The sequence below is a fragment of the Engraulis encrasicolus genome, chromosome 4, assembly GCF_034702125.1.
Source record: "Engraulis encrasicolus isolate BLACKSEA-1 chromosome 4, IST_EnEncr_1.0, whole genome shotgun sequence".
NCBI classification, from domain to species: domain Eukaryota; kingdom Metazoa; phylum Chordata; class Actinopteri; order Clupeiformes; family Engraulidae; genus Engraulis; species Engraulis encrasicolus.
Window position 1 is genome coordinate 7,173,629 of NC_085860.1, and position 15,000 is coordinate 7,188,628.

Here is a 15,000-nt window from a genome sequence, read left to right on the forward strand (position 1 = left end):
GTGTGTGTGTGTGTCTCTTTGTGTGTGTCTGGGTGACGGGCAGAAGCATTTGCAATGACCTGACACCCACATACTGTAAGCTGGTCACTGCTTCCCTGAAGGCCAGAGAAAGCAGGGAGGTATGCGTGCATGGATGCGTGTGTTTGTGCATGCATGCATGCATGCGAGCGAGAGAGAGAGAGAGAGAGAGAGAGAGTGAGAGAGAGAGAGAGAGAGAGAGAGTGAGAGAGAGAGAGTGAGAGAGAGAGAGTGAGAGAGAGAGAGTGAGAGAGAGAGAGTGAGAGTGAGTGAGAGTGAGTGAGTGAGAGAGTGAGAGTGAGAGGGAGAGTGAGAGTGAGAGTGAGAGTGAGCGAGCGAGCGAGAGAGCGAGAGAGAGAGCGAGAGAGAGAGCGAGAGAGAGAGCGAGTGAGAGAGCGAGTGAGAGAGCGAGTGAGAGAGCGAGTGAGAGAGCGAGTGAGTGAGCGAGTGAGTGAGCGAGTGAGCGAGCGAGTGAGCGACTGAGTGAGCGAGTGAGTGAGTGAGTGAGTGAGTGAGTGAGTGAGTGAGTGAGTGAGTGAGTGAGTGAGTGAGTGAGTGTGTGTTCCTGTCTGTCTATGTGTCTGTATGTCTACATCTGTGTGCTTGCGCACACTAGGAATGCAAAAAGGTTTTTAGAGGTTTTAAAATCTTTGCACCATATAAAATATTAGTCAAGGTGTGCTCATGTGATGGCATGAGACATACCCTACGCTAACCAGAGGAAATGGCCATGTCTAGTTGTCCCCATTTCCCCCAGCATCCTAACATGTCTAAAAGTGGGTCAGGCGAGAGTAAATGGTGAATTTGGACAGAATCACATGCACCTCTGTCAGTCTGGATTTGGGGGCCAGTTAGTGTGCGTCTGCGTGTGTCTCTGCGTGTGTGTCTGTGTGCGTGTGCGTGTGTGTGTGTGTGTATGCGTCTGCGTGTGTCTCTGCGTGTGTGTCTGTGTGCGTGTGCGTGTGTGTGTGAGATGGAAAGCATGTACCTCTACTTCGTGTTCATGACAGATGGTGTCATTGATGTTGATCTGTTTACTGTGTACGTCTCTCTCTCTCTCTCTCTCTCTGTCTCTGTCTCTGTCTCTGTCTCTCTCTCTCTCTCTCTCTCTCTCTCTCTCTGTCTCTCTCTGTCTCTCTCTCTCTCTCTCTCTCTCTCTCTCTCTCTCTCTCTCTCTCTCTCTCTCTCTCTCTCTCTCTCTCTCTCTCTCCCCCTCAGGAGGTGAGCTACTGCCAGGGCATGAGCCAGATCGCGGCCATCCTGCTCATGTACATGAATGAGGAGGACGCCTTCTGGGCCCTCTCCCAGCTCCTGACCAATCAGAAGCATGCCATGCATGGTAAGACACGCCGCTAGCCAATCACCAGCGCCAGACTCGTTGTCCAGAAAACCCACCATCAGCATGCACTCTGAGTTAATCAGAATAAGATTTGGGTTTAAAAAGGAGAAAAGAATGTTTACTGAAAATGTAGTGTCTTTGTACGTTCAGTACATAATTCGATAGTATACAATAGCATCAGGGCTTGACATTAACTGTTCCGCTTTCCAGCCATTGTGGCTAGTGGGTTTCCCGAGTCACTAGCCATCCAACTATTCTACTAGCCACAAATTTGTTTGTTTTTTTGTCATGGCGCTGTACATCTACCTCAGAAGACGAGGTGCTTACAGCAAGAAGACGAGTGCATGGGTCTCTACACGGAAATAAAACAAACAAATAGAAACTGAGTAACTGAACTTTTTCTTGAACTTAAATACAAACAATTGATACACAAGGGGCAGAATATGCAGAACATACGCTATTCTGATTGGTTAGTGACACTGAAATTGTTACCAGCCACAGACAAGTTTTACTAGCATTTGGCCGGTTGGCAGGTGCCAGTGTCAAGCCCTGAATAGCATACTAAAATGCATAGGCACAGGTCGACACATAGGACAGAATATTCAACGTGTCATTGTCTGTTTTTCAAAACCGTTTTCATGACTGTACACAACTAAAGTATCCTTAACCTTTCAACTGAATGGCAGACTTTAAGTTGCTCTATTTCCTATTGTATAATGGAGATTGTGTATGCTTTTTCTTTTCATTTGTTTTGGTTCTGTTCTGGAATATCCAGAGGTAGTGAAAAGAGTTAGACCATGTGTGATCTAATACCTTAATGAATGCAGGATATCTTAACAATGGGAAATGTCAATAAACCAGTTCCTTCTCTCTCTCTCTCTCTCTCTCTCTCTCTCTCTCTCTCTCTCTCTCTCTCTCTCTCTCTCTCTCTCTCTCTCTCTCTCTCTCTCTCTCTCTCTCTCTCTCTCTCTCTCGTTCTGAAGGCTTCTTCATCCCGGGTTTCCCCAAGCTCCAGCGCTTCCAGACCCACCACGAGCAGATCCTGGCCAAGCTCATGCCCAAGTTGAAGAAACATCTGGTGGGTGGTTTGGTCTGATCCTCCCCCTGCCTCCCTCCCTCGCTCACCCAGAAATATGTAGTGGTCAGGGGTGGGCTGTTTGGGCTCTTTTGAATGGTTAAAAAGCCTCCTTCCCTGAAAAGGATCTCTAGTGTAGCCCACTTCCTTTAGAAATCAAGGCCCCACAATTCTCTGCGCCAAGGAGCAGCCAATCATTTTGACACAGATCAATAATAGCCCTGCCCTGCTGTGAGTGTATGCAGATTTGAAATCCTGTTATATTTACTGTCATCTCTTTCCAACTGCCACCTTATGAATGAATTGTTTGTCATGACCCCCCCCCCCCGTCTAAGATTATGGAATAATGGAGAAAGCCATTGCTCAACTCCTGCTCCAGTTAGAATTTTTTGCTCCAGCTCTACAATGTATTGGGGCGTTTTTATTTTCATTTTATTTTATGGAGATGTTTTGCTTCTTGAACACATGGAAAGGAAGATGGAGCAAACAATCTATATAGAGCCTCTGATATTGCGCCACCTCTGGCAACTCCTGCTATTGTAGTCACTCACTCTCACATTGTCATTGCTGCTGTTCTCCACAGGAGCGGGAGCAGATGATGACTGGGATCTATACTACCAAGTGGTTCTTGCAGTGCTTCATCGACAGGGTGAGTGATCCCTTCTTGACATCAATCCTTTTTTTAAGCAGCTTTTACTGAGAATCACTTCATAGGGGGAAGCCGTCTTAATGGAGATTCATTTTAATGTGAACCCTTTCTAATGGGAAGGGCAACCCCTTCAGGTGTAGAGGTGCTTCAGTTCACAGGACACACACACACACACACACACACACACACACACACACACACACACACACACACACACACACACACACACACACACACACACACACACACACACATTGTGACTGTGTGACTGAGCCTGTGTGTTTGTTTGCATGTGGGCAGTGATATTTTTTGTCTAGATTGTGTCCAAGGGAAGGAAGTGACCTTTTGTTAGTCAGAAGCCATCCAATCAGGCCGCATCTTCCCCCCGAGGTCCCTTGAGTCACCATGGTGACCAATGGCAAAAGGAATGCAGTGTGCATCTCTAATAATAGAATTGGACTTACATGGGCATGGTGTTACATCATCATTATACTCACACACACACACACACACACACACACACACACACACACACACACACACACACACACACACACACACACACACACACACACACACACACACACACACACACACACACACACACACACACTTTCAGTAGAACAGGAACTTCTGCTTTCTGAGGTGGATCAGTAGTCATATTGTTAATAGGCTCAAATAGTTGTCATTCATCATCATTGTTACACATACTACACGTCCACACCAGTGTTGTTGGTTTACAATTAACAACAAAGTGTTGAGTGTCGTCACTCCCTCCATTTCATTTCCCCCATACTGTAACTCCAGACCCTTTACCGTACCACAGTGAGTCAATGTTGTTGTCTTTTTTCGCTAAAACTTGGTAGGGACTGCATGTGTTTGTTTGTTTTTTCTCTCAATTTGCTTGCGCTCTCTCTCTCTCTCTCTCTCTCTCTCTCTCTCTCTCTCTCTCTCTCTCTCTCTCTCTCTCTCTCTCTCTCTCTCTCTCTCTCTCTCTCTCTCTCTCTCTCTCTCTCGCCTGCTCCCTGAGCCTCAAAAACCCTTTCCCGTTCTCAATTGTTGTTGTTTTTATTATTGTCTAAAACTTAGCACTGATTGCCCTGTCTCTCCCTCATTCTGTCCTTCTCTCTCGCTCTCCCCCCTCCTTCCTCTCTCTCTTCTCCCCCCTCCCTTCCTATCTTCCCCCTCTCCACTCTCCAGACCCCGTTCACGTTGACCTTGCGGCTGTGGGACATCTACATCCTGGAGGGGGAGCGCGTGCTGACGGCCATGGCCTACACGGCCCTCAAGCTGCACAAGAGTAAGCACAGCACACTTAGCAAAGACAAGCATCTAGTACTCACACACCTGTACTCACAATTACACTTAGCAAAGACCAGCAGCTAGCGCTCACAGACCTGTACTCAGAATTACACTTAGCAAAGACCAACAGCTAGCGCTCACAGACCTGTACTCACAATTACACTTAGCAAAGACCAGCAGCTAGCGCTCACAGACCTGCACTCAGAATTAAGAGTAGATTAGAGGTTAACTATATTATTCCCCCGGAGGGAAATTAAGGTGTCAAGTTGCATACACAAATACAGACAGTTAATTGTTAATTATATATTTATGTAGGCCTAGCACATTTTAAAAATGTAGGCCTATTGGTTATGCCAGACTAGTTATACATTTTCCCTCCTGTAACCATGCAAGCAGACGCGCAATGAGAACATGGCGTTTCCTACATTCGTATTTATTCGTTTTTTCTGACTGTAACAGTACACATAATTCACAATACACAATTACACATGGCAAAGGCGAGCACACACTTGGTGGAGAATTCCTGTCAATTTCAACATGCAGTAGTATTGCTCACTCGCAGCCCTTTCCCCAAGGTGCCGGCCATTCTAATGGTGGTATGGTTTGTTTGTTTACATGGGGGGGAAAAACACACGCGCACACACACACACACACACACACACACACACACACACACACACACACACACACACACACACACACACACACACACACACCTCAACTTACTACAAATATTATTTAAAAATCCAATAGATGTTGAATGGTACATGGACAATTTATGTAGTGCTTTTCCACTCCTTTGAACACTCAAAGCGCTTTACATGCATGCCTCACATTCACCCATTCACACTCACATTCACACACCGGTGGCAGTGGCTGCCACGCAGGGTACCACGCTTGTCACCAGGAGCAATTTGATATTAAGCATCTTGCTCAAGGACACATCGATGGGGTAAGGCGGAGGGCTACCTGCTACCATTTGTTTGCTGAACAGGCTCCTGTAAATCCATCTTTATTTCCGTGGCGTTGCCCTACATGAACTTTACGCTTTGACCCTGCATCCGGCTAAAAGGACTTGGATATGCGTGAGATCAGACTGGATTCCTCTACCACCTGAGCCACCACAGCCCCAATACTGTACATCTTAATGTTGAAATGAACTGGAGTTCCCCTTTAACACAGGCCAGCAGAGTTTAGGTCACACTGATGGTGGCGTGACTAGGTGGTTGGTTTTATTTATAGCAGATATAACAGGATGTGCAAAAATATAGGGCGGTAATGACACCTATGTATGTAGTCATTTTTATGGGAAAGTAATATTTTGGTAATATCTTGAATTATTAAAATGATTACTTAATTAAATGGTTACTTCACATAACTGTAAAACTTTCATCCGAAGCTCATTATGTTGTACAAGATGTTTAGTGTTGGTGACCCTGACAATGTCACCACTTAACCCATTGGCGCCTAAGCCAGTTTTTACTGTAGAAAAGGTCCCCAATGCCTTAGGGTTTAAAAAAAAATGAATTTCATTGAAAAATGTAATATCTCAGCCTCTGGAATACATGAAGACATGGAGCATCTTGCATTTAAAAGGCAACATCCTCTGCTTTCATTGGGTCATGCTTATTCAGCATTAATACTAACACATTTTCATAAAAAAAAAATCTAATCTCAAATGAGTACAACATTTTTTTGTGCTCTATGGTTCAGGACAATGCCCAATGCTGCTATTTATTTTACTACTATTACTATTGCTATAGGCCTACTTTACTATAGCCTTAAGTATCATCATTATTATCATTTTCAGTAGTGGAGATATCATTGCAAAATGATAATGATTGAAAAAACCCTACGTCATATGTCTTGCATTCTGCAATTTCACTGTATACTTTAGTGACCTTGTTTTTAAATCATAGTATTCATCATGGTCATACTGCAATAATGTGCAACTGTTTTTTGTGTCATATGGGTAAAAGCACCCAATTAGAGAAGCTGTCAGAAAAGAGTGCAAGGAAAACAGTTGTTATAGCTGTTGTTTTAGCAGATGTGATGTATTGATAATTAGTATCACATGTCCATGTGATTGGCTGATTTGTCTGACCGGGTGTTGTGTCTTGTCTGGGGACTGTAACCAATACCCTGAAAAATAATAACTGTAAGTCGCTTTGAATAAAATGAGTGTCAGCTAAGTGCAATGTAATGTAAAAATGTAATGTGTGTGCCTGTGTCTTGTCAGAGCGTCTTGTGAAGATGTGTCTGGAGGACCTGCGGGAGTTCCTCCAGGAGGAGATCGCCACCTCCTACTGCACCACAGACGACCTGGTCATCGAACAGCTGCAGGCCTCCATGGCCGAACTACGCAGGATGAAGCTGGACCTGCCTCCTCCAGGTACACACACACACACACACACACACACACACACACACACACACACACACACACACACACACACACACAGGGGCAAAACATAAACACACACAAACAAGCACACAAACTCAGAGATGCATTCACTACTGATGTGTTATCTGCCCACAGCCTTGTGCATTGCATTAATTACACAAAGGAATTTAACATCAATACTTCTGACCTCAGTCATCAGACTACTTGCATCCTGCAAATTCAACGTTTCTCCAAACAGATTTAAACACAATCAACACACATTCCAATGGTGCAGTTTATCAATTGAGCTGTAACTTCCATTTGTAACAGAGTAAGGACTAAGATGCTGAGTGATCAACAAAAGCACTTCAGTTCCAAGCTTCCGAGCAACTGGAGGTTGTTGTTCATAGCTTGCATCCTCTTTGCTATTGCATAAGGCAGGGGTTCCCAAACTGGGGTCCGGGACCCCCACGGGGGTTATTGAAGTGATTTGAAATATAAAAATATCCTATTGGTGTGATGAAGTGCCATTGCTCTCATTTACCAATTCCCCGTCTTAGCATGCATAGCTTTCTCCAGCGTTGTTAATACGGCTATCTGCACATGTAACACAGTCTGATCAGTGTGCATTGTTGGCATTTCTCGCTAGTTGCCAATTGTCAAGCAGCTGGAGCTTGCCAGGCACACGATCCGTTGACATCTTCTTAAGCTCTTTCGGCACACACCCACACATTCCCATTCACCCCATTCCGGGGATGACTGGGTCTGGCTTCTGCACTTTCCCAGTGCATGGCTGACTCATGGTTTGTTTATCTCTGTAGTCGTATTTCATGTTGCCTTACAAAGGAAAAGGACAGTAACTACATGAGTGTAAAGAAATATCTTAACTGTGTAATATTTCTAGTAGTTTATTTCCAGAATTCATGCTGCCCATTCACAAATACCTTTGTTCACAAATACTTACCACCACCATGAAATTCCAAGTATTCACTATGACTGGAAAAATTGAACTTTTCATACATTAAAAGGTGGATCTTTTCAATGTCTGCCTTTTAAAATGTACATTTTTAGACATTTTTAGCTGCAAAATATACTGTGCTTTGGTCATACTAGTAAAAGTTTATTTCATTGGAAAAGATAAAGTTTGGCAATAGGCAGCAACGTTTCAATGAGCAGCACAGATGCAATATTTACTCTGGCCGCCATCATTCACAGTGCACATTTACAGTAAATGTTGTCATACTGCACTGTGTGTGTCATATAATAGTAATCCTAGTAGTAGTAGTAATGGTAATAGTAATCCTTTGCCAGTCACAAGACAAAGGAGGTGCTGTCATTTTCCAGTCTCAGCACTATGAAAACCACAGTATGTTTTGGCTTTGACCATACCATAATAACTTAGTCATGTCAAGTCAGGTCTGCATCCATGCTATTCTGTTTCTGACTTGTGTTCTGTTGCATCTGTAGTTCATGACTCGTCTTGTATCATGTCTGCTATTCCTGCTACTTTGAAGCTGAATCATGTTGTATCTCCCACTTTCTACTCCTACATGCTTGACTTATGTTGCATCTCCTCTTTCCCATTATATTGCTAACTCATGTTGTTTTTCCCCATGTGTTCAGCAAAGGGAGATGAGCAGCCCAAGAGGCCACTGGGCCAGGAGCGTCCTCTTCCTGTTCTCCTGATCCCAGTACAGCCCCCTACCGTCCCCCCTCAGTCAAAAGGCCCGATCCCCGTGCCCATCCCTAAGCCTCCCCATCAGGGCACCATCACTTCTGACACAACCCCCCCTCCTCCCACCGCACCCCAGCCAGAGCAGCCCCATCCCCAGCCGGTCTTACCCTCACCTGACCCGGTGATGGTGCACAACCAGTCCCTGCTGGCGCGAGTGCCGGAGCGGATGGAGGAGCAGCCCCTGCCTCCCCACCTGTCTACAAAGCCACCCAGTAGCGCAGTGTTGGGAGCAGCCGGTGGTGATCCACCACCACCACCACCACCACCACAGGACTCAGAGGACCCCTCAGGCACCTGCGAGTGGCCCCCGCCCCCTGTTCAGCCCTTGGACCTGAACAGGCGCAGCGTGGACTCTCTGGACTTCCCCGATCTCCCCCCTCCACCGCCCATCTACGCTGACAGCCCACCGGCACCACCCTCGACAACTGCCCCTGCTCCTGCTGCTGCGTGTCCAGGCTTCCCCACCGGCTCCGGTCCGGGGCCCCTGGAGCTCATCGTGGAGGAGCCGGGGGCCCGCATCGCCCGGCTCACCCACCCTTTCCCCACCAGCCTGGGGGTGCCCTCCCCCGCAGGCAACCGCCGGCCCTCGGCTACCTCGCAGTATGACAACCTGTCGGAGGCCAGCAACCTGTCGGAGCCCCTGGTGGACACGGAGGACGAGGAGGAGGACCGGCAGCTGCAGAGGCTGCTGAGGCAGGCGGCCAACCTGCCCAGCAGCGCCACCAAATCGGGCTACGACGCTCAGGAAAGCCTGGGGATCCGCTCCGGCCTGGTACCTCGCCTGGAGGACTTCTCCACGTACCCTCCGCCACCGCCTGGTTTCTGTGGTCTTGAGGAGCAGGAAAGGTCAGCGGACCGCCCTCCACCTCCCTCAGGCTACCACACCCCACCGCCCCCACAGCTGCCCCAGGAGCTGGAGTACCAGGGCCAGGACGGCTGGGTCACGCCAGACTCCGTCTTCCCCGTGCCCCCTCCGTGTTTCGCTGACCGCCTCAGCTCCCTTCCCCCACTCCCCACACTACCCACCAGCGCCTCCTCCCCCAGGCCCTGCCACCACTCGGCCAGCCGAGAGGCAGTGCGGCTGGGGGCTCACATCCACCGCAGCCCCCCCTCGGAGCAGCGGTCGGCCACCGGGCCACCGGGCGGACCTCCGCCCACCTCCCTCAAACCCAACAGACAGCCACCAGCAGCTGGGGTGCGGGTGGCGCTGACGCCAGACACGGACTTCTACCGCCTCCATGCGCAGAACCATCACCTGCCAAAGTCAGTAACCTTCTAAAAAGCCATATGAACATCAATGAGAACAACCAGTTACCTTCATTTCATATAGACATATGGACAACAATCACCGGACAAAGACGGTGACTTTCTAGAAGCCATATGAACAATACCCATGAACAATTTCTTTTGTTTCATATTAACAAACTTGGATATTGCTTGATAAATTCTTACAAAACATTTTCCAAAGTTCACATTCGAAAGAGCCATATGGTCACCAATGACCAACAATTACCTTCGTTTTATATGATCTGAACATTATGGACTTCTGGGTTACATGTGACGTTATGTTTCCAAAGATTGGTTGTGTTCTGTTCTGTGTTCTGTGCTTTGTTTTGTATTTGGCTGCTTTTGTTACTTTGGTTTGTATAGACATATTTTCTTTTCTTTTTTAACCTTGGGATCAAAAAGTTTTATAAAATATTTTTCGTTCAGAAGCTGGACTTGTATGAAGGACATATTTAATAGTAAGACTTGAGCGTCTTCCAAAACGTTTGTATTATTCTTATTCTTTGGTGTATGCGTGCATGTTTTTGTGTTCTTGCATGCTGAGGATGGGGTTGAGTGCATCCTAGTGCAAGTCAAGTCCCTTTAAGCAGTATTACTGTCAGCAACAGCACTGGGAAATTAGCCCATCTCCATGTTCCAAAAAGATGGTTTAGTCGACTCGCAACCCAACTCAAGCTAAGTTAACTCGGCATGAGTAGTCAACTTCCTAATAAAAAATAATTTCAATTTCGTCCTTCAACGAAAACAAAACCACAGGGCTTCTCTTTTCCTAGAATTACAAATTCCTCAAGGTTAACATAGCCTGCACAGTATTCCAAGTATGTGGGTTAGTGTCTAAGCCAGCTATGATGACTGAGAGAATGTGGTAGCTATCTAAGAGAAGGCCCTTATGAGTCTATTTGCTTTGAGAGAGAAGCCTTACGGGTGAAAGAGCCCTTAAGAGTTGTGTAAAGTACAAGTACTCTTACATGTGTAATTACTATTAGTAGTATGATATTGCAGTTAAGACCATGCAATATCATACCACAAGTGTTGTAATTACACCTGTAAGAGTACTTACTTCTACTTTATACAGCTCTGCATGCCCTCTACTAGTTGATCTACCACCAGCCCAGAGTTGACACACCTAGTTAAGTAGCTAAACCTGCTTTCTAAAGTAACCCAGAGTCCTCCCAGTTTCCTTCTCCTCCCATAACTGCCAGCCAGCCTGGAGCTGTTAGTGCAGCCAAAGCCCCAACCTCAGCCCCAGTGTCAGCCGCCTCACCACTGACGTTATAGACACCAGCCCCATGCCAGCTCTCCTGTGCTGGTCTACTTACACGTACCGACCGTACGTTACACCCAGAGCACTGTTGCTTTTTCTTACGCACCTTTTGTGTCATGGAAGTCACACCTTTAAAAAGAACACACACACATGCGCGCGCACTCAAACACACACCACACCAAGCACGCCAAAAACCTAATCTGCTCACACTTCCTGTTTGAGAGTGTGTCAACGATGAGCAATACTTCCTGAGTCCTGCCGTCATTCTCCTTTTTGTTTGTTTTGGTGTCACCTTCAATTGTGAATACAGCATCTTTGTAAAACTTCAGCTTTTTTGATACTTCAGTGAGTTTTGTTTAAAAGGAATACTGTAAGCCAAATGTACAGACCTAAGACAGTGGTGTAATATATACTGTATCTATGAAGAGACGTTTAAATATCAGGTATATCAACAGGGGCACCTTTTATGTGAAAGCAAGGCTTTAAAGCTGGGACTGACCCAGATTGAGTCGTAGATGGATGGATATCTGTTGTACCCATGCATGCTGCCATTTATGTGTGAAGTTCCACACGGGAGTAACAGCCAAGTGCCATTTCTGAAGCAATATCGCCATCTGGTGGACGTTCATAAACACGTTTACTTTAAACTTTTTTTTTTCTTTTTGCTTTTCTTTTAATTTTGTTCCTTATGAAGGTTAGTTGATGCTTTATTATTTGTAATTTATACTACTATGTTTTTGTTACTACTTTTGTATCCCTGTTTGTTTTGCGTGTAATGGAAGTATTTAAGTTTTCAGCATGAGTGTCTCAGGTTCATCCTTGTGTGAAGGAAGAGAGGAGCTCCAAGCCAAAGGCCAAAGGCTTTCCTCTGATCTCTTGAATGGTGTTATTACTTTAAGAAGGAAAAAAAGACAAAAGCTCAACTCCTGTCTGTGTGTGGCGTCTTTTATTTTGTTTATACACAAGATTACACTTTTGACACGATAAAATATATATTTTTGTTACTATGACAGTATGACATGTACATTGCTTTGAGATCAACCCATTTGGCTTTCCTGATAAAATTGTTCCTTCAGACCCAGGAATACATCTTCCCTGTCTCCCAAATAATTCATCCAGGTCATCTTAGTCAAAAGACTTCAGCTGTTAGGCAACTGGACGCCTTTGTAGCTTGAAAATGTTTCGTCTGCTCCACAGTCAGACTTTGTAAGTTCTAATTCTTTAACGTGTTATTTGATATGATCTACATATGGGTGTGTAATCTTCATAGGAATGACATTACCAGTCAGGAAAATGAAGCACACATATTGATGTTCATGACTTGTCATAATGCGTCTTGTAGTTTTTGGAATCTCAAGTTGAGTTGACGTGAGACTCAAAAAAATATATGACTCATGACTTATGACAACAGTCATAAACCTCAATAATGTGTCATTAATGTCCCTAACAATATTATTTCACCACATACAAATAAAATGGTAGCCAAATGTACATGATTTAACCCTGGAGTGGACCTGTTACCCTTTTCCTTCACTAAAGTCTTTGGGAAGCATGGGAGACTTGGTCCAACAGTTTACAGTGCAATTGCCCAATCCTTCACCAAAGGTCATGTCCAGTCTAATCTGGTCAGGACACGTACTAGTGTTCAAGGCCCATTAATACGCCACATTTAACTAGGAAAAAATATTTAAATAGACAAGTGAATGTGAACGTACATACCGTTTAGTAAACCACACTTAAAACTGCAAGCGCAGTCTCTTAAAGTCTTAAATTAAAACACCTGCTAATGTTGTCCAATAACTGCAGACAATGATTGCACTATTAGTAACTTAATATGAAGTCTCACAAATATACATACAAGCATGATAGCAAAATACCATTCAGAAACATTTCAAAATAGACGATTTGTCTTTGGAGTGAGTTGTACAGCACAGGGCATGTCACACATGCACGCGTGTTAGGCTTAAAGTGCATCATACCTTTTAAATCCAAGCTCGCATCCTGAGCATTTGAAAGGCAAGACGTGATTGGCTTAGCATATAAATAAGCAGTTTTTTGGAGTAGAGGGCATATTCCAAAAAGGTGCTTTACTTACTAAACCAGCTACTGATTTGTAAACATCCTAATAGAAGAGACTTGTAGACTTATGCTTCAATAAAAAACACATCCACATTTCTGTTCTATTACAAGAGTTTCGACTTGCTCAGAGTTAGACTAAAGGCCCATTCATGCCCTGCGTTTGGTCATAAGAGCGCATTTCTGTTCATACCTTCTTATCGGCAACACATTAATATATCTGTCTGTCTGATGTGTGGCAGGTTTATTCCAATTGTTTTATATCTGTAACGTACCATACATGAATTAAGCTTCTCTATTGCACGTCAAAAAATGTGTGAAATCAGCAGTTAGACCGTGTGAAACATCCCATAGTGTACTTATCCATAACAGTCTTTACACGTAGGGGTATGAATAGGCCTTAACCCTGGTTTCTGGAATAGCCCCCTGCCATGATTGGTAGTGCTTTGCACGTAAACATGATTGAGGCACAAAGGAAACCGCCGCAGTAGGCCTACACATAGACCACTACCTTGACAGCGCACATAAGCTGTATCTTTGGTGTTTCTCTGTTCATAATATGTGAAGATCAAGTACACAAGAAGCCTAAACATTAGCACCTGAGAGCCCCAGTTGCACCACCAGGTGATCGATCAGAAGGGGGTGAGGAAGTACCATATAAATTGTCCCATCCATCCCCCTCCTGCATCAGAGACGTGCCTGGCTGGTGCACCGACCTCACTTCGGGGGCATCATTGGGGAGAACAGGACGGAGATGGTCTGGGTGTCAAGTTTGGGGGTGCTGAGGACTCGATGTATGGGGGAGGGTGTGGGTAGGGGGCGGGGGAATGTTGTGTAGGAGTTGGGGAGAGGGGTAGTGCAGAAGCAAAGGGAGTGTTTTGTGGAGTTGGTGGCGTTTGTGTTGAATGGGGTTGAGGTGAGTGTCTGTGTGCGTGTGTGTGTGTGTTAGTGCAGAGGCGGTAGCATAGGAGAGAAAGGTTGGGGCACAGGAGTGTGAGTGCATGCATGCATGCGAGACATCTAGATGTGAGTGTATGTGTTTGTCTGGAGGGGTCAGTGTGTCTAGCGCCTGAGCTGTGTGTGAGTGTGAGTGAGTGTGTCCTAGGAGGAGACGCTGTGTGTGTGTGTGTGTGTGTGTGTGTGTGTGTGTGTGTGTGTGTGTGTGTGTGTGAGAGAGTGTGAGTGTGAGTGAGTGAGTGTGTGTGTGTGAGTGTGAGTGTGTGTGTGTGTTGTCTAGAGCCTGAGCTGTGCCATGAGTGTGTCCTGGGAAGAGACGCTGTCCTTCAGCTTGGCGTCGTCCTCCTGAACGAGGGAGATGCCGGCCAGCCGCGTGGAGCCCAGCGCCCCCAGCACACACGGCAGACTCAGGAACACGGAAGAGCTGATGCCACCCCAGCCCTGCACACACGCACACACTCACACGCACACACAAACACACACACACACACACACACACACACACACGCGCACACACACGCACACACGCGCACACGCACGCACGCACGCACAGACACACACACACACACACACACACACACGAGCAGCATGAGATACACACATAATCACAAATGAGCATGAAATACGCACACAATCACACATGACATGTGTGGCATGAAATACACACACAGCTGACTCAGGAACACTTTAGTTCTGATGCCACCCCAGCCCTGCACGCACGCACGCACGCACGCACGCACACACACAAGCAAAGTGTCTACACACATGTCCACATGCATATGCATGCATGCACACACGTACGCATGTACACACACACTCAAACAAACACACAAAAACGTGTAGACATAAAATATGTACGCCCCAACAATAAATATTTACCACCACACAAAAGATGAAAGGCGCACAGCATGAAAT

At 45.8% G+C, this 15,000-nt stretch overlaps 2 protein-coding genes across 2 annotated transcripts in view; one reads left to right on the forward strand and one right to left on the reverse strand.

Annotated features, from left to right (window-relative positions):
• si:dkeyp-19e1.3 (USP6 N-terminal-like protein) overlaps window positions 1-11,980 on the forward strand; it is a 48,424-nt gene extending 36,444 nt beyond the window's left edge. The window contains exons 9-14 of the mRNA XM_063196598.1: window positions 1,237-1,357; window positions 2,341-2,435; window positions 3,016-3,081; window positions 4,282-4,381; window positions 6,623-6,775; window positions 8,390-11,980. Of these exons, the coding sequence (XP_063052668.1) occupies window positions 1,237-1,357; window positions 2,341-2,435; window positions 3,016-3,081; window positions 4,282-4,381; window positions 6,623-6,775; window positions 8,390-9,780 (1,926 nt within the window). The 3' untranslated portion in view covers window positions 9,781-11,980. The remainder of the gene's footprint in view (window positions 1-1,236; window positions 1,358-2,340; window positions 2,436-3,015; window positions 3,082-4,281; window positions 4,382-6,622; window positions 6,776-8,389) is intronic.
• An 815-nt stretch (window positions 11,981-12,795) lies between these two features.
• uevld (UEV and lactate/malate dehyrogenase domains) overlaps window positions 12,796-15,000 on the reverse strand; it is an 11,020-nt gene continuing 8,815 nt past the window's right edge. Inside the window, exon 12 of the mRNA XM_063196601.1 lies at window positions 12,796-14,526. Within this exon, the coding sequence (XP_063052671.1) occupies window positions 14,362-14,526 (165 nt within the window). The 3' untranslated portion in view covers window positions 12,796-14,361. The remainder of the gene's footprint in view (window positions 14,527-15,000) is intronic.